General features: G+C 37.1%; 3 protein-coding genes and 1 pseudogene across 3 annotated transcripts; 2 read left to right on the forward strand and 2 right to left on the reverse strand.

Annotated features, from left to right (window-relative positions):
* The first annotated feature begins 14 nt into the window (after window positions 1-14).
* LOC135685870 (histone H4) lies at window positions 15-855 on the forward strand. The gene has a single exon (XM_089110996.1). The coding sequence runs from the start codon at window positions 75-77 to the stop codon at window positions 384-386; it is 312 nt and encodes a 103-aa protein (XP_088967122.1). The 5' UTR covers window positions 15-74; the 3' UTR covers window positions 387-855.
* Window positions 856-2115: 1260 nt separating this feature from the next.
* Window positions 2116-2573, reverse strand: LOC135685181 (histone H2A). The gene has a single exon (XM_065201019.2). The coding sequence runs from the start codon at window positions 2512-2514 to the stop codon at window positions 2131-2133; it is 384 nt and encodes a 127-aa protein (XP_065057091.1). The 5' UTR covers window positions 2515-2573; the 3' UTR covers window positions 2116-2130.
* A 214-nt stretch (window positions 2574-2787) lies between these two features.
* Window positions 2788-4012, forward strand: LOC135686820 (histone H2B pseudogene; annotated as a pseudogene).
* Window positions 4013-5654: 1642 nt separating this feature from the next.
* Window positions 5655-15107, reverse strand: LOC135685154 (uncharacterized). The gene is made up of 4 exons (XM_065200983.2): window positions 14936-15107; window positions 9110-9231; window positions 7569-7794; window positions 5655-6822 (listed from the first exon to the last, which is right to left on the reverse strand). The coding sequence occupies exons 1-4, from the start codon at window positions 15073-15075 to the stop codon at window positions 6567-6569; spliced, it is 744 nt and encodes a 247-aa protein (XP_065057055.2). The 5' UTR covers window positions 15076-15107; the 3' UTR covers window positions 5655-6566.
* Between the last annotated feature and the right edge of the window lie 3091 nt (window positions 15108-18198).

Here is an 18198-nt window from a genome sequence, read left to right on the forward strand (position 1 = left end):
CCGGTTGAGTCAGATTGAAATCAGTCGCCTCGTGCATTGTCGCTCGCTGTCGTACAACACAACTTTCAACAATCATGTCTGGAAGAGGAAAAGGAGGAAAGGGTCTTGGCAAAGGAGGTGCTAAACGTCATCGAAAGATTCTTCGTGACAACATTCAAGGCATCACCAAGCCAGCCATTCGCCGATTGGCTCGTCGTGGAGGAGTAAAGAGAATCTCTGGCCTCATTTACGAAGAGACACGAGGTGTTCTCAAGGTTTTCCTCGAGAACGTCATTCGTGATGCAGTCACGTACACAGAACATGCCAAGCGAAAGACTGTCACTGCCATGGATGTCGTCTACGCTTTGAAGAGACAGGGTCGAACACTGTACGGATTTGGCGGTTAAGTTGCGTCGTCCTGTTTACAGGATAGACAACTGGAGTGACTCGTCCTCACCAACAACACAAACAGCTTTTTTAAAAGCTACCAAAAATGCCAAAGTTGCCCAATGTTTTAAGCCTTGTGACAGCACACGATTAACAGCGAGTCATAATTGAATGTACTGAATCAATAAATTAATATCCCACTAAATAAATCGACCGGTATAATGTCAAGTCGCACAAAAATGCACTGAAGTCCAACAGGAATATGTTTACTAAATAATAATAGGACTTTGTAAAATGCTATTGATGCAGCTAGCTCAATCAAGTTGATTTTTGAAAGAGCATGCCAACAAACTCATCTCCAAATTAATAATAATAAGTCTACAAGATGTCCTCACCAGAAAGGTAGGTTCCAAACATCTCCATTTCATGAACACAAATAGATGATGAACCCCTCGTTGACTTGACATACAGTAGTAATGTGCATATCCCTCTCTCATAATTGATGTGTTTGTGGATCATTGACAAATGTTGACATATGAGATACATTATCATCATTATAAAACCAAGCAAAAGATTCATACATCTTCACCTTACTACCATCAACAAATAGCCCAGCCCTTTGGTCAATTCAGTTTTAATGACCATCAGCAAGAAATATAACCAGGAAGATTACCAACAGGCCAAGAAAAGAATTCCAATTCTGTCTATTCTTTTTTATTTTCAACTTTGATTATTTGCCCTTAAATAAAAGTTGTTTCACCTTGATCAATTGAAGAAAATAATTCCTTTTCTGTCTATTCTTTTTCATTTTCAACCATAATTATTTGCCCCTAAATAAAAGTTGTTCCACCTTGATCAATTGAAGAAATTAATTCCTTTTCTGTCTATTCTTTTTTTATTTTCAACTATAATTATTTGCCCTTAAATAAAAGTTGTTTCACCTTGATCAATTGAAGAAATTAATTCCTTTTCTGTCTATTCTTTTTTTATTTTCAACCATAATTATTTGCCCTTAAATAAAAGTTGTTTCACCTTGATCAATTGAAGAAAATAATTCCTTTTCTGTCTATTCATTTTCATTTTCAACCATAATTATTTGCCCTTAAATAAAAGTTGTTTCACCTTGATCAATTGAAGAAAATAATTCCTTTTCTCTCTATTCATTTTCATTTTCAACCATAATCATTTGCCCTTAAATAACAGTTGTTCCACCTTGATCAATTGAAGAAAAGAATTCCTTTTCTGTCTATTCTTTTTTCATATTCAACCATAATTATTTGCCCTTAAATAAAAGTTGTTTCACCTTGATCAATTGTTGCTTGCATCTTGGTTCAACTGTGTAAGGATAGCCTGTTTAAGGATAGCTTCTTAGGACCAATCAACCCTAGATTGATTACTTGCTGCTGGTTCAATTGATTGACTGCTTGATTATTGTTATTGAATGTTTGGTATGGTTTCTTTGTGCTCATCTGTTGAGCATGATTAATTGAGATGCTAGGGTACCCCTACCACTCGAAAAGAAACATAAACTAATTGATAAAATGATTAAAACTACTTGCTTAAACAGTGAGTAGCTTTGAATGAATTCAAAGCATCATAATGCAGTGGGCCTATACTATAAACAATATAGAGTGTGTGGTGTGGGTAGGTATCGTGTGCGTCACAAGCAGGTACACCAAGTTAGTTTTCGTGGTGGTTTTTAAAAAAACCGTTTTTCGTTCGACGAACTGGTAAAGCCAGCCAACAACACTAGCCAGCAAGGCTTTATGATTTTGGAGCCTTCTGCTCGGTCTTCTTTGGTAAGAGTACTGCCTGAATGTTGGGCAGGACACCACCTTGAGCAATGGTCACTCCACTCAGCAATTTGTTCAGCTCCTCGTCGTTTCTGATTGCAAGCTGCAAGTGTCGAGGGATGATTCTTGACTTCTTGTTGTCCCTGGCGGCATTGCCAGCCAACTCCAAGATTTCTGCCGAGAGATACTCGAGTACGGCTGCAAGATAGACGGGAGCCCCCGATCCAACTCGTTCAGCGTAGTTTCCCTTTCTCAACAATCTATGGATACGTCCGACTGGGAACTGAAGACCAGCTCTGGATGTCCTCGACCTTGCCTTGGCCTTAGCTTTTCCACCTTTTCCGCGTCCAGACATGTTTAACTCAAATTGAAAAACGAAATGAAGCCTTGCCGCAGAATGAACAACTTTGTTCGCAACTGCCTGATTGCCCGCCAAAGTGGTCGATTTGTAAAGGGCATTTACTCGAGATCTACCAATCAACACCCCCGCTATCGACCGCGAACAATAAGCGAACACGAGACAGCGAATCGACGTGTGTCACATGGCCTTCGAGCTAATCGACCCAGTTGCCCACAAATATAGTAAAAACTTGCATTGGCGCCAACCAACAACAGACTAGATCAGTCAGTGTTGCTGCTCTATCTAGCGAAGGTCCTTTCGAAATTCGAAAAGTCAAATTTAAAATCATTCTTCAAGATGTCTGACGCCCCAGCAAAAGGAGGAAAACAGGCCCCAAAGGTTGCCAAGAAGGGGGAGAAGAAAGCAGGAGTTAGCAAGAAAGGGGGCAAGGCTGCCTCTGGAGATAAGAAGAGGTCGAAAAAGCGCAAGGAGAGCTACTCGATTTACATCTACAAGGTACTTAAGCAAGTCCATCCCGATACCGGCGTTTCAAGCAAGGCCATGAGCATCATGAACTCGTTTGTCAACGACATCTTCGAAAGGATTGCTCAAGAAGCCTCGCGTCTCGCCCACTACAACAAGAAGGCAACGATCACTTCGAGGGAAATCCAGACTGCCGTCAGGCTTCTCCTCCCCGGTGAACTTGCCAAGCATGCTGTCAGCGAGGGCACCAAAGCCGTCACCAAGTACACAAGCAGCAAGTAAACTGCTGGACGCACGAACACGACAATCCTCGCTCGTCGTCTACAACCAGAAAACAAACAGCTTTTTTAAAAGCTACCAAATTTACCAATCTCGTTGCCCAAACCTTTGACACACACGATAAGCACTGTGCTTATTTATTCAACCGAGTTATCCAGTTTTAAAACCATTTAGGCTAATGCATGTTGGAGTCTCATTTTCATCAGCATCCCCTCAACCAGTATCACATTTAAAAAATTTACGAACTCTGTAGGTAAATATTCAAAAAATACATCTCTTTGAAGACATCCTTCAAAATATGAAATATTTCCTGAAAATATCAAATATGAAACATTTTCTTAAAATATTCTACATTCAACAGTCATTTGTTAACATTGGCTCTTGGTTTTTCATGAACAGTAAAGCCACGAATAACCCCCCCCCCCCACATTGGATTCCAATATGGTGAAAGCCCCGCCAAATAGAATGAACCCCCAGCCTAACATGCTGCAATATTTTTCAATGCATGATTCCAATCAATGGCAAATGCTATTTGTTCATTGGAAATTCGAAACTCAGATAAACCAAACATCCCTTTCGCAGTTTTTTTTTCACCATCCGATCTGCCAAATATCTCATTTTTCGATAACATTTAGAATACCCCCACAAGTCCCCTGTCCCGGGCTTACACCAACGAGTAGGCCCATATTAAAAACACTGCCAGTGAATGCTTATTACTCCTGGTGAGCGTTTATGAAAGTTTTCTTTTCAATATGCATTCTATTTGGAATATGTATTATGAATTTTCTCCTTTGTTTTTTTACAATTGTGGACTTTCAATAGTTATCTCTGATTTAGTCCTTTTTTAATGTGGTGTTTATTAAATTTTACCTCAGAAATTTTGCATGAAAAATGGAAAATATTATAAGTAAAAATAATAAAGACAGAGCTATTTTCTCAAAAAGCTATGTATCTTTTGTCAGATATATTAGATATATAAAGTTTATATATAATATAAAGTTTTGAAGTTTTCATTCTAATTATTCAAGTTTCAATTTGTCCGGCCATAAGCTTATACCAAACCAATGAATGTTCGATTTAGCAGATATCTCAGTATTGTTGGTTTGAACTCAGGAATGTGAAAGGTCGGTTAGTTTCATTTACTAGCTTATTTTCAACAAAAATGGGTTGTTGTCAGGATGGAATTCCTACTTTAAAAGGCAGTTCCCTAGACCAGTACTCTCAAATACGACTTACACCCTTGGCCAGAGGCGGCTGCAAAAAATTTTTCCACTACCATAATCGAATAATTGTTAGGGCTGCGGGGCTGACAGGGGGGGGGGGATCTGTACAAACATTGCATCGACCCATACTGCTGGGGTTTTTTGCAATCAAAAGCTCTTCCAAACATAGGCATACTGTTGACAAAATTGTCCATGCAAGTTGATATTAAATCGCCTTGTCATTATTCGAAATTTTTGGTTTTATAAATATCATGGCAGTTATAAATAGAAGGGGCTGGCTACAAGACTTCGATTGTCTGTTTGAAGTTTATTATCCTCTTCTGAAAAAAAATTTGCCGTAATCGATGACCGACAGCAAAAAGGAGATTTTTCCATATTTTGTATTTCTAATGGAAATCAACATAATGAGAATGGCAAAGCTGGTCATCATTTATCTACAAAACTTTATTTAATTTTCTTAGGAGTGAATATTCAACGGCGCTACTTGCCCCCTCTGTCCCTCCTGCCTCTCCAGGGTATTAACTTGACTAGAAGTCAGTACAGTATACTCTTGCTTGTGGCACATCACTAAGTACCTTTACTATGTCAATTAATGCTTCTATTATGCTAAAAATTCACTTTCTTTTCTAAAAATTCTCTTCTATTATGTATCTTTCTTTACGAGCTTACTTCAATCAAAGTACTTTTGGCCACTTTCAAATCTGGTCGTTCTGAAAACATGCTACATGCAGCCCTCATATATTGACGTGTACGCTGATCACCTCGGTAAGAGTTGGTATAGCCAGAGAAAATGTAATAAATAGGCTGCTTCTTGCTAATTGTAGAGTCTGTTCGTCCTAAATTTCAAAAGATGTCTGGTTTTCTTTGCAGATTTTCTCAGCCTTCTTTCTTCAGTTTTTCTACCTACCCCCACCCCCGCTCTGCCTTTCATCATGAGCTTTCACAGTTTATTACTGACACAAAAGTTGTCGGAAAACTAAATCTTTAAATAGATCGTCTTCCTTTTCTAAAGGAACTTTTTGAATAGGAATTTTTCCTCTATCGTTACCCAATGTTTCAAACATAAGGGTAAAAAAATAATACTTAACAACTTGTTGAGGGAAAATTGTGCTGTGCTTCTTGCAGTCAAATTCGGCCCAATTTAAGCGTTTTTATAATCATCACAAAAGTTAACTGCGATTTGCTGGTTCGATCAATTAATGGACCTTTTAAACCTGCCCTTGCATGTGTACTGGGAGGTTTTATGACGATTGGAAAAGAAAATAATCAAACAATATTCAGAAATTAGCTATTTAACAAACGGATAAAGAAAATCCTTTTTCTGTTGATTCATTCTTCATTTTCACCATAGTTATTTGCTGTTGTTGAATAAAAGTTGGTCTATATTCTCGTCATACATTTATTGCTTTCATTCTCTTGATCTATTTTTGTTTGTATCTTGGTTCATTTGAATCATTGCCAATTTGAAATTTTGAAGAAATAGTACAACTTTTGTTTATGAAATACAATTAGGAAAAAAATTAGAAAGCCAAATAATATTTACAGATCTCCTGTTTTTTATCATGAAGGCGTTTGCAGAATTGCGTTGCACTGTAAAAATTTTATAATTTATATACTCAAATTATTATATTTATTAATCGATGCAACTTTACGTCTGTCTCAAAAAAATCGATGGATACAAGCAAAAAGTTTTGAAAAAAATGTCTTAAAAAACATTGACTTGCAACTAAGGAAGGAGAGGGGATTAAGACTCGTTGAGTACCCTAATTTCGTGTCCACACCCATTTTAAAAGCATTAAATTTAAGTAAGGTTTAAGAGTAAGATTTTCCTGGCCGGAGAAAAGTTGACTCTGGACAATAGTTGCTCAGTCGGTAATTTTCGTACGCGTAGCTTTCAAAGCACGACAAAATACGAGCTGTTTCAAGGACTAGGAGACATAACATCTACAGAAAGACATACGGGTAATTACATACTATAAAAGCAAACGCAGAAGCCTCTTATTATACAGAACAAACAGTGCTATCTAGTTTCATTTCTCGTAGGTTGGTGATAGAAAATGGACGTTTTGACCAATTGCAACATTATTTCGACTTCCCTTGAAACTTCTTTTTACTTTTCGTCTTTTCTTTAGTTTTCGCCTCAAATTGAGTCCCTTCATGGAGAATTTGCTTTGCACGTGGGTCGTTAGGATGGAGTCCCAATGCACGAATTTTTGCTGTTTTTGTTTTATTCTTCTCGCGTTCTTCTTTTCGTTTGTCTCTTAGTGCATTGATTCTTTTTCTGTATTCAGCCACGATTTCTGGCATATTCAGCATTGCTTCTTCGATTTTCTTTTTCCTACAAAACAATTAATTTTTATGGTTACAATAACAAAAGACAGAACTGCCAAACTAAGAACTTCTTCAACCTTTTTGTTTTTTGTTACAAATGAGCAAGTCGGAAATCATCATAAAAGGGATTTTTCTATAAACAAAGCAACATTAATTTCCGCAGAGATACTTAAATGAAGAGGTATAAGAATCAGCCAGATACACTTTATGGTTTGTTAAATAATTCCAACAGAACTTAACAGCATCATAACTGCAAAACCTTATAGCGATCTTTACTGAGGCGGAACTTCTTTCAGATCTATCTGAGTAAAATTGCTACAGTTATGTACAAATTTCAGTCGAAAAAGCAACCCAGGTGTTTAAAGGGAATTCCGGTTCAACTGTCGAGGAATTTAGTCAAATTACTAAAAAACGTGTTCCCGTAATGTAAATACTATTATATTTGTAGGAATTGACCTTCTCATACATAGAGTAGCGTTTCTCGATGTTGAGCATCATTCCCTAGTCAAGGCACCTGTAATGTTCTATACCTACTAGGTGATCTGAATCTAAGTTTCTATTATTACAGCGCCTCCCGTTATCTAGATTAAGTCTAATTGTTACTAGCCTCCTTTACAGCACCTCCCGTTATCTACATTAAGTCTAATTGTTACTAGCCTCCTTTACAGCACCTCCCGTTATCTAGATTAAGTCTAATTGTTACTAGCCTCCTTTACAGCACCTCCCGTTATCTACATTAAGTCTAATTGTTACCTTTCTTCGCGCCTTTTCTCCCTTATTCCGCCAGCCGGAGCTCGGTCCAGGTTCCTGTCTCTCATCGGCTTATCTGGCCAGTAGTAACCAGCTGCAATGTACTTCTTACGCAGCTGTGCGAATTTTCGTGCGTTGTATTTAGGTTTTATAACCTGACCATCGACGCGCCTTACTTTGCTGTTTTCTAGAATTCTTCGCACAGGAGCGGATACTCGTGGTGGTGGTTCTGAAAGTAAGAATCTTCCTTTTAAAATTATATTTACTTTAATAGTACCCGTAGGTAGCCTGCACTCTAGGCCGGACGCCTAATAATGAATTGGAATTAATCTGGTTATCATATTACACAATTAAACAACCAGGTAATCTGAAGAGAGCACAGAACAGAGGAAACAAAGCTAACTTAAGCACTATACATCCAACATAGGATAATAGCAGAAAATTGAATTCAAATGCAGAACGGAAACGTAAGAAGAAGGACGACCCATTTGATTGGTCCTTCTTTTACTAATCAGCGACTGCTAACAACAGTAGCCTAGAAGCTGCATATATGGCACACCTTAACTATCCTACCAAATACCCAAACACCATGCGATATTGTAGTTCAAGAATGCATTAAATTTGCGTGATGAAAGCAGTATGAAATATTGATTCAATATCAAGTTGAAAATTGATATCGTGCTCTATTACTCTTGCTTTTGTCTATGCTATAATAATTTTTTATTATAGAACTTTTTCGAACACCAAAATTCACAATGACTGTCACTTGCAACTAGCATTGGTCATTCAGACAAAGATTAAGACCCGTTTACACTGTGCCGGATAAATATTATCCGCATCAAAATTAGTTCAGATTGGCGTCGCGTTTACACTAGACCCACGCTATCCGCACGAATTTGAGAGCGCCATCCGAAAAAAATAGGTTCACCAAGAAAAGTGAATTAAATTAGTTCGGATAACTATGTGGTACAGTGTAAACGCTTTTATCCGGATAAATTTTATCCACATCGTATCTTGCTCGAAAGCGATTGGCTATTTCATACAATTTAATTTCACTGTTTCCCAATCAAGCCCAAATTTGTGCGGCACAATGTAAACGCAAATCAATCCGAACAACTTTTTTGCGGATAAATTTTTTTCGGCTGAGTGTAAACGGGGTCTAAGTCTGTTGGCATCAACTGCAAACAGAAAGCCTCTGTAACACAAATCTCTTCTCTGCAAGCCATCCTCAAGGGTTTTCTCCTTCTGCTGGTTTATGTTTCCTGCCTCATACCACGAGCAAAACGATCAAAGAGGCGGCACAGAGTCAGAACAATCGGGATCCAGAATAGAAAAAACATGAATAGAAAAAACCATTTATTGATCGCTCTTTCTTGATTCATGGAAAGAGAAATAGAATCTTTCACTGAAAAACCGGGTCCCCAGTTCTATACAAACTACAAACATGTTTAAGGGCCACCCTCCCCCCTTAAAACGCTGGATGACAATTCCTGTTCATGCATATCACTACCGGATATTAAAATGGATAAATTAAAACAGGATACCTTCAAGCTCTGCTTCTGATAAATATGGAAACGAGCCAAGATAACTACTTGGGAGGTTCAACTGTTGGGATACAGGCTGTCTTTCCTTGTTTGCCCCATCTGGGTCAGCAAAACTAGGAGCGCTGGCAAGAAAAAACGATAATGATAAGTAACAAATACTGGAAATTAAATACCTACAATAAACGATGGCTTAATTTAATACTTATTAAATAATTACTTGGGCCTACACATTATAATCGATTTAAGCGACAATTTTCGTGTGCATGCGACTTTGGAAGGAGGTTAACCACCTGCCACAAGAAAAATTTCCTTTATCTAAAACTGGCATCTGGTTAAGTATATTGAAGTCTGTGTGGTCGCTTTAAATATAGCTTCAGCATAATTGTAAATTGTTTTCGATTGCTTTGGAAACGAGAATGTTTCAAAGATAATGTACTTGAATAGAACATAATTTCAATCCCAGTGCAAATACACGTTTTAATATGAGCAATTTAGAGCTGTAATGCCTGCCGAAAGTCTTGGGACACTGACATCAATTTCCAAGGTTAAAACCAATCATCCCCCTCTCCCCCACGGAACAATGTTGGTTTACTATCAAACGGGTTAGGATTTTAGGAAGCACTTTCTTTTTCCCTTCTTTTATGATATTTCTCTAAATCATCAACATTGTTTCAGGGGGAAGGGGCGGAAGTAGCAAGTTTTTTTTGAAAGGAATGAAAGATATCAAATGCAGCGTAAATTGGTGGGTGTTCCAAGTACTTTTGGCAGGCATTGTGGCTTAGTTTGATAAAACTTCAGGAAGCAATACCAGTTTTAAAACAGAAGGGAAATGGATACACTTTTTTCTGCCCTTTGCAGCAAAAGTTTTGAGTTTCTGAGTTACGTGCTGTAATCCATACTTCAGAGTTAGGGCTTTTCAACAAATTCTTTGAAATGCAAAAAAGAAACATTTTCCATAGCACAAAAGACTGCAATGAACATCCTGTCAATTCCGTTATAATACAGAACATGAAGATTGTCATTTACACATTGGTTTATTTGATGGACAAGATGGCATGTTATTTTAATCTGAAAAAAACACTAAAAAACAAAAAGTATATTACTTGCAACGATGATATGGAAATTTTGCCAACTACAGCCAACAAAGTTAATTAACTAACTGATACATGAATGATAGGTGGGTATAAGAAATACTTCAAGTAGGAATTGGTTTTCCTTGCTTTGTTTGCTGATCTAATTAAAATGTCAACAACCAGGAGACAGTTGAATTTGATTCTGGCAAAACGGCCAAGCATCTTTTTGTAAAAATCCAGATTTGAAATCATGGGGAAAATGAATATATTCACAAAAGCAATTCATCTCAGTCTTTATGGTATAAAGGAGGTACATGAAAAAAGTGAATTATTTTGTCTGCAAATTGCAGTGTTTGCAGAGTCCTTCAAATCCTCACAGTTCCATCTGCACACACCAATTTCATCTTCGAAATTTTTTTAAAAACTGGACACCAATTTTTGAGCTCATTTTAAAATTCATCACCATACTTCAGTTTCAGTACTAAATTCTCACACTGTTTATTATTTTATTGTAAGTTTTATGGCCGTATACAGTTTTAGAATTTATAAAGGATTTGAAGGCAAGAATCGCACCAGGTGAACATTTTCATACTCTGTTGCTAATCATTGTCCAATCCCATATTATATTTTGGTTATGACTTTTCAGGTGGAGATACAATGAGATAAATTGTTGCAATTCTTCACATATTTATAAAACGCCTGCTCACAACACAACTTACAACACATATTTTTGATTGATGTATGCATGTTGACACTTTTGTTTTAAACTGCAAAATACAAAAAATTCTGGATAAAGTTTTATTTCTGGATAAAATTTCTTTATCCAGAAATAGTGCCAGAATTTGAAATAAACCATCTATACAGCATTCTTTTTAGTGTTACTGTAACATAAAGATAAAAGATAGTTTGTTAAATTAACAGAATTTGGTACACAGAATTGATTATGATGTAAGGTTACTTCTGCTTGAAAGACTACTATGTAGACCAAACAGCTTAAATTTATTTGTTGGTGTGGAGCAAAAACACATTGTTTTGAGGCTATGCCATCCAAAAGTATGAAAAATGCAAGGCACTTTTTTTCAGCAGTGGATCAGAAAAATACCCGAAGTACATTAGGAATGAAAATTGGGGCCTCACAGAAATATTTTTAAGGACCACACCTTATAGATCGCCATAGAATAGCCCTGGAATCATTTTATATCTGAATATTTTGATTCGATATCTTGAAATCATGACCCATGCTCATGTAAAGACCATTGGTGATAATTCCATCCAGTTCTCTGGAAACACTAGCCTGAGTTTTATGCCAGTTTCCTAAGGAAGGACTGGTCAAGAGAGGTCTAGGCCATTGATAACAAGAAACATAAAAAGTTCTTAATAAAAGAAAATAAGACCTTTCAGGAATTCACATAATCTGACTTATGTTCAAGCATCACTCACAATATTCTGGATCTGCCTATACTTTTTTGGTTATTGTCTGCAAAAAGCTAGATTTTCATGAGAGGCCAGTAAAGAAAATTGAGGCTGTGATCTTGTATATTTGAACTTGCTTGAAACTGGGGGTATATGTGCAAGTTATCAAGCCTTAAATTTTGAACAATAATAAACTCCTTGTGTAGTTAAGGTGACGGTAAACATTTTTGACACAATATTTGGTTTTCTATCCCTAAAAGCCAAACTATTCATGGAATTGGATTAACATCAATCATTGCATAAGAATGTGGTGATTCCAACCATATCAAAATAACTGGCAAATATTGTAAAATGATACTTTCCAGGCAAATTTATTGCTTAAAAGAGTATACCACCTTCAAAAGCTATTTTGTACCTTTGCGTTTGAGGTATCAAAATCTGACTCATATCAGCAGGAAATGCAGATTCCAAGCTACCAAAGTGTGTGTCAGACTTTTTGAATTCTTCCTCCCCTTCAAACTATACCCTATCAAAAATTAGCAAACAATTTTTCTTCCCTCTCATAGATATATTTGGCTAAAATAGATGGACAAGAGCAAATACAAAAATTTTGAGATACCAGGCCTGGCCGTTTGAGGCGAGCGATAGCTCGCGCTCGCCTCCACGCTCCCCTCGCAACCTGAGGCGAGCTATGAATTGCTCTCCTAAACAGAACATGAAGGGAGAATCGCTCCCCTAAAATTTCCATTCATTTGCCTTTTTCCTATGCAGAGAACCCTGAAAACATACAAGGGTTAATTGGTTTATTTTTGTAACAGTGATTTCTCCCGTCATTGCATTTTTTTGCAATTAACTTTTTGCTTGTTGGGCGGTTTTTGTTATGATAGGCATAAACTTCGATCTATTTGGAAAAGGATATTTAACCGAAAGGTACGTTTGTAGTGATTAGAACCTTTCAATCTTAAGAAAACAGGAATATTTTTGGAAGGAATGTCGAAGAAATTGGTAGGAATTGTAGATTGGGAATATAATAAAACACCAGGTCCCTTCCAGCAATAGAAACAAAACTATCCCTCAAAGAGAACAGGGTACTCTGTCTTGTAGATCAAAAACAACAACCAAAACAAAGAATTCCACTATCCAGCAGCATTTACTGAAAAACCCAGATTGGGTGAAAAACTATAACGGCGACATGTTTTGCATTATTGGCAAAGCCTGATCATTGTTCCATCTAGCAGTTTGTGAATCCATCTACTATATAAACATGGCCGACTGCTTTTGAGTAGACATAAGTAAGTTTGTTTTCACCTTAGGACTCCGTTGGTAACATTTCCAATAGGAAAGCGGCATTTATTGGAAACCCTCAACAGTCATGTCCTCGCGTTTCCTGATGGCCTATTTCGATCCAAAACTGGGTATTTTAGCGTAGAGTTTTCCATCTATGTTCTGATGTTTTATTCTCTGAAGAGTGCTAGACGTATAATTAAGTTTGTTTCAAAATTTGTTTTTTAAAGCCATTTTCATTTGTGTTGTGCCAGTTTTACATAAAACTGAAAGAGCCTGCTCTTTTAAATACTTCAAGTAAAGGGGGTGCCAAAGTCACGGTTAAAGCAAATACAAATTGAAAGAAGTAAAACAGCATACTCCTTGACTTCAAGACTGTTTAAAGGCAACTGATAGATACTAAAGGGGCTTATTAAGTCATCTGTCGATTGTCTTTAAAGTACATTCTATATGTTACTGATTTAGCTCGCCTCAGCAAATGAGGGGAGCGATTCACGGCTCACCTATAAAAATACAAACGGCCAGGCCTGAGATACCCTTTGCTTACTTGACAACAGTCCTGGCCGTGTGCAAATTTTTTAGCCATTTGATACACGGTACTAAATATTGATACAATGATACACGGCCATTTGATCCTTGGGTACAAAAAAGCTTTTTCATACCTGTATGTAGAGGAATTGTAAATCCGGAGAAAATGGGATTTTACTGTAACCACAGTGCTTGTGTAGTTAAGGTTACACTCGTAAACCACAGTGCAATCCTGGTCAAGTCATTTTAAGCTTTAAGATCAATAAGCCTGTTTAAATTAACACACCCCTACATGGGATAGATGTATGTGCCATGCAATACTGTAAATGAGACATGCCACCACAACCAAAAAGCAACAACAATGTTGGTAACGTTTCCCCCAGTATAAGGTGCCCCAGTATACGGTCAAGCCCCAGTATAGGGATTGTCAATCAAAATTAAGTTCCAAAGCGCCGCCAAAGCCGTTTCGGTGCGTTGTTGTCGCGATGATAGATAGAAGTTTTTTCAAGACACAGCGGCTTCTCGCCCTATACTGGGGGAAACATTACCAATATGGTTGACAACAATTGGCTCAACAGGTCAAGAGATTGTCAGACCTCACCTAAAAGTTTTTTTGATAAAGAAATTATGGAAACCTTCGTTTACATGGGATTTTTTCCATTTTCAAAATTTCTGTTGGTTTCAAATTTGGTATCATTGTGTGTCATTGTGAAATTTTGGCTACTTAAATGTGAGTGAAATAATTAAAAAAATGAATGTTTTGATCCAGAAAACGTTAACCATAACCTTAACAAGATCTATGATAGAAGAAACAAAAATTTATCCCATAAAGCTCATTATGTTGACCAAATTGAGTTTAAATTGACTGACTGGGATTCTCACTAGTCCCCCACTTAGACCCCACACAACTGTTGCTACCCCCCTGTTAAACGGTTGCAAAAATTCAAGGGGATTTGGTCCAGAATAGTCAAAGTATATAAATGAACCCATGCTAAATTACAATCACATTTGAAAGTGATTATGCAGGGATTACACTGAACTGAATAGTTTGCACACATTGCACAGAAGTTCTATTCGAAAACTGCCATGCCCTGCAGACTGCTCTCAACGCAAATATTTATGCAACTAAATTCATTCTGGGGGAAATTTCATGGCATTGAATTCATGCTATGAAAGTTTCATGGAATAAAAAACATGTTGTCATAAAAAACAGGACACGACACAAAGGTAATGATACAACAATTTCAGAGCATAAACTCACCCACTGCATTAAAAAAGTTGCACAGGTGCTGGTCAGCCTTGATTTACAAAGAATCACAGTTTTAAAACCTGTTAAAATTAGCTATTTTTGAATTTTTGTTACGGGAGACAGACACTCGTCTTTTATTGTAAATGCACCAAGTCCGGGTGACACAGCTCCAGTCTCATATTCTGGAATAAAAAGCCTTCATTCGTATATATAATACACTACACCATATACATCACACCGAACCGATTAAGTTTATTTCCGATTTTTCCAAATACATACCGGTTATAGCTGGAAGTAGTGATTGTTGCTTTTGCCAAGAATTTTTTACTTGTTATAAAACATGCAACAAAACTATGTTTGTTTGTTATCTGTGTTGTTATTCCTTTTAAAACGTTTGTTACGGTCAATTTAAACGCCATTTTCGAAAGTGAAGAGTGGAGGCCTTATGATCTGACCTCGTTCTGATCCTCTCTCCGCGGAGAAATAGGGAAGGGATGAACGGTAATTTTCAACCTTAACAAACTTTCTGACAAAAATTTGTTCGAAAATTTGCTTGTACGGAGTTTAGAGCTGTCCGAAAGTTTGTCACACCAAAATCTTTCTTATCAACTGAGCATGCGCAATGTAAATTGACTAAGCAACATAAATCAAGTGACTTCTGAATTTGTATTCCCATTACAAAACAAAACGAAACAATCTTGAAACATGAATAGGTCTCTAAGATTTTTGAAAACAGTTCTGCTTCTATGCTAATGGAAATATCACAAATATCAGACCAAGGAAATGTTTTCATCGTTCTCATCTTTTATCAAAAGTCACCGTCATAGACAGGACATATAGCCTGACATCAATGTTTATATTCTCGTCAAATTATTGTAGAAGGGCGTACAGGCTTTCATAATCTGCCAGGTGACTTTTTTGAGCCAGGTGAATGTCAGATTGTCAGGCTACATGTCCTGACTATAACTGAAAGTTCGGAAATAAAGTTTCTCAGCATTATCCCTTTTTCAGTTCTCGGAATTTGTTATAAAATTCTCATAAGTTCAACAGAAATCTTTTAAATGTATGTGAATCAATAACCTGACGTAGCTTTGCTTTAAATGTCCAAATGGCTATTGAACATTTGGCCGAAAATTTATTCGTCTGAAATGTGAAAATAAATTTGTGAAAGAAATTTCGCTGAAAGAAAGTTTACTTGCTCGAAATTTTAAAACTGTAGAAAATTTTTGGACATAATGTACTAAAAACCAGAACCTGCTTTTTGAAACTGTTAGTTTGCATAATTTTCTGACGTACATAAGCATTAGAATGGCGAATTAGATTTTCCAATTTCTCTAAAATTTCCGACTTTGAAGTGCGGTCCCCGGGACGAGTTTGTATCCCAACATCCTATGCCACTTCACCACTGGTAAAACAGGCTGATAAATTGTCTATGTAATAGACAATCAACAATTTATGAAAAACTTTAATCAACCGTAAGCAACAATCGCTTTGTACATGTGGCGTTAGGGAGATATCCAGTATTATTTGTTTTTGTCCTTTTTTGGCAACTCGACGAAGTACTTTGATCAGTGGCGGGGTGGCTATGTTTTCCATGGGGTGGCCAAGTCAATTTTTGCGCCCTATCTATATATCGTGGTTATATAAAAGCATATGTTTCTAAAAGGGAAATCGATTTTTGCAACTTGAATCCAAAATTTCATGAATAAATTTTGACTAAGAATGCGAATATGAATGGAAAAGTTATGTAATCCAAACATTTGACCTTCTCGATCGTGGTTCGGTAAAATATCAAGCTATTTTGAATTGGCTTATTTTCGAGAGTCGGCCTATTTTCAAGGAAATACGGTAGGCAAAACATAAAATACTAATCAAAAGACATTTTATTCAGTTACACTGATGTTTCATACAGGCTACTCGTTTATTATATCCAGAAAACAATCTTCAGAGTAAAATGACGTAGAGCAAATTTTTGTTTCGGGCTCCTTAATTTTTTAACTAAAGGCAACCTTAGTTCATTTCGCCTCTGCTTATGGGCGATTTTACCTGCCTAGTGTCATCGCATATATGATGTATGATATACAAACATGGTTCAAATTTGTTATTCTTTAGTAGTTATTAAGTAGTAGTTCTTTCAAAGACTTGAAAGTTTCGGGCATTGAATCGCACTATTGAATCGGACAGAGGCGGCGCCACAAAATTGAATCTGGGGTTGGGCTAAGGATCACGTTTAGTGACAAAGGAGGACCGACGATGGTTGGGTCCGACGCGCAAGAAAATTTTTGAAATCAATCCTTCTAGAATGGCTAAAGATGCATCTCCCAGACTAAAATTTAACAGATTACTACACCGCTCAGAATAGACAGTTCGACGATGCTCAGAAAAACATTTATTTTTGATTTTCAGAAAAAATCTGGGAGGGGAGGTTCGTGCGTTGGATAAAGAAAAAAGGGTGACCTTGCTGCTGTATTGATTGCCAGGGTGCATTCCATTTCCTTTGGCCCGAAGATCTTTGGCGTACACTAAGGCTTTTTGGCGTTCCAAGTACAAACTAGTAGAAAAAAGTTTTGGCATGCGTAAAATCTTCGTTAGTTGGCGTGATAAACATGAAGCCCCGTACATAGTTAACACGAAAACATACGACACAAATGTTGATTGGGTCATGGCAACGCAACGTGCTTCGATTGTAGAATCACACGTTTTATTAGATTGTTCACAGCAAGTTACAGCGAAGTGTTCTACCCGTGCACGATCATTTTTGATGTTCCTAGCCAAATATTACAAGCAAACAGTTTTGGCGCCCCTTATCCCTCGTATCAGCCCCCCCCCCTTGAATTAGCCATTACCCTGAAGATAAAATTTTATTAATCACCCCTTCTTTTAAATGAAGCCCCATCCTAACATCAAACTCTTGCGAATTTAATAAGCCTCTTGGGGGCTTAATCGAGATACTACAAAAATCTACTATTTAAGTCTAAAATCGATAGCAGTTTCAGCAGTGAATGAAAAAAGCTAAGAAAGAGTCAGTGACAAATAGACTGCTGAATACAATAAAAATTCAAACATTGTGGCATAGGCGCAGACTCATATTTTTTCTAGGAGGGCTGAAAAATCATTTACAATTGCTAATGGAGACTGCCGACGGCAGAGGGTAGAAAGAGGCCTAGCTGGGGTTTCTAAGGTGATTTTCCTTTTCTCTTTTACATTTTTCAATACCGTTATTATTTGATCTTGATTAAATATCTTGAGATGATTTTTATGCGTGAAACCAAGAATGTGAAAAATTAGTCACTGCCCTATTTGAAGGAAGGGCTGAGCCCCCTTAGTCTGCGCCAATGTATTTCTGCCTGGTGTTTTCTGTGATTTGAATTATACTTTTGTTTGATATCTAAGAAAGAATAAAAAGCAAAATTGCAAATCAAATGAAATTGAACATAGAGAAAAAGCTACGAAATGAGCTTTGTTTGGCAACTTGAGCTTTTAAGCCCCCTCCTCTCCCCCCTCGAGTAACCTTTTCCTTGGACAAGTCCCATCTAGCATCT

Source organism: Rhopilema esculentum, chromosome 10, assembly GCF_057945365.1.
Source record: "Rhopilema esculentum isolate cy_ngs chromosome 10, ASM5794536v1, whole genome shotgun sequence".
In the NCBI taxonomy this organism is placed as follows: Eukaryota; Metazoa; Cnidaria; class Scyphozoa; order Rhizostomeae; family Rhizostomatidae; genus Rhopilema; species Rhopilema esculentum.

Coding starts and splice junctions, on each gene's coding strand:
- LOC135685870 (XM_089110996.1), top strand. CDS start 75: ATGTCTGGAAGAGGAAAAGGAGGAAAGGGTCTTGGCAAAGGAGGTGCT.
- LOC135685181 (XM_065201019.2), bottom strand. CDS start 2,514: ATGTCTGGACGCGGAAAAGGTGGAAAAGCTAAGGCCAAGGCAAGGTCG.
- LOC135685154 (XM_065200983.2), bottom strand. CDS start 15,075: ATGGCGTTTAAATTGACCGTAACAAACGTTTTAAAAGGAATAACAACA. Junction 7,795..9,109: donor ATCAGAAGCAGAGCTTGAAG/GTATCCTGTTTT, acceptor TCTTACTTTCAG/AACCACCACCACGAGTATCC. Junction 6,823..7,568: donor GAGAAAAGGCGCGAAGAAAG/GTAACAATTAGA, acceptor ATTGTTTTGTAG/GAAAAAGAAAATCGAAGAAG.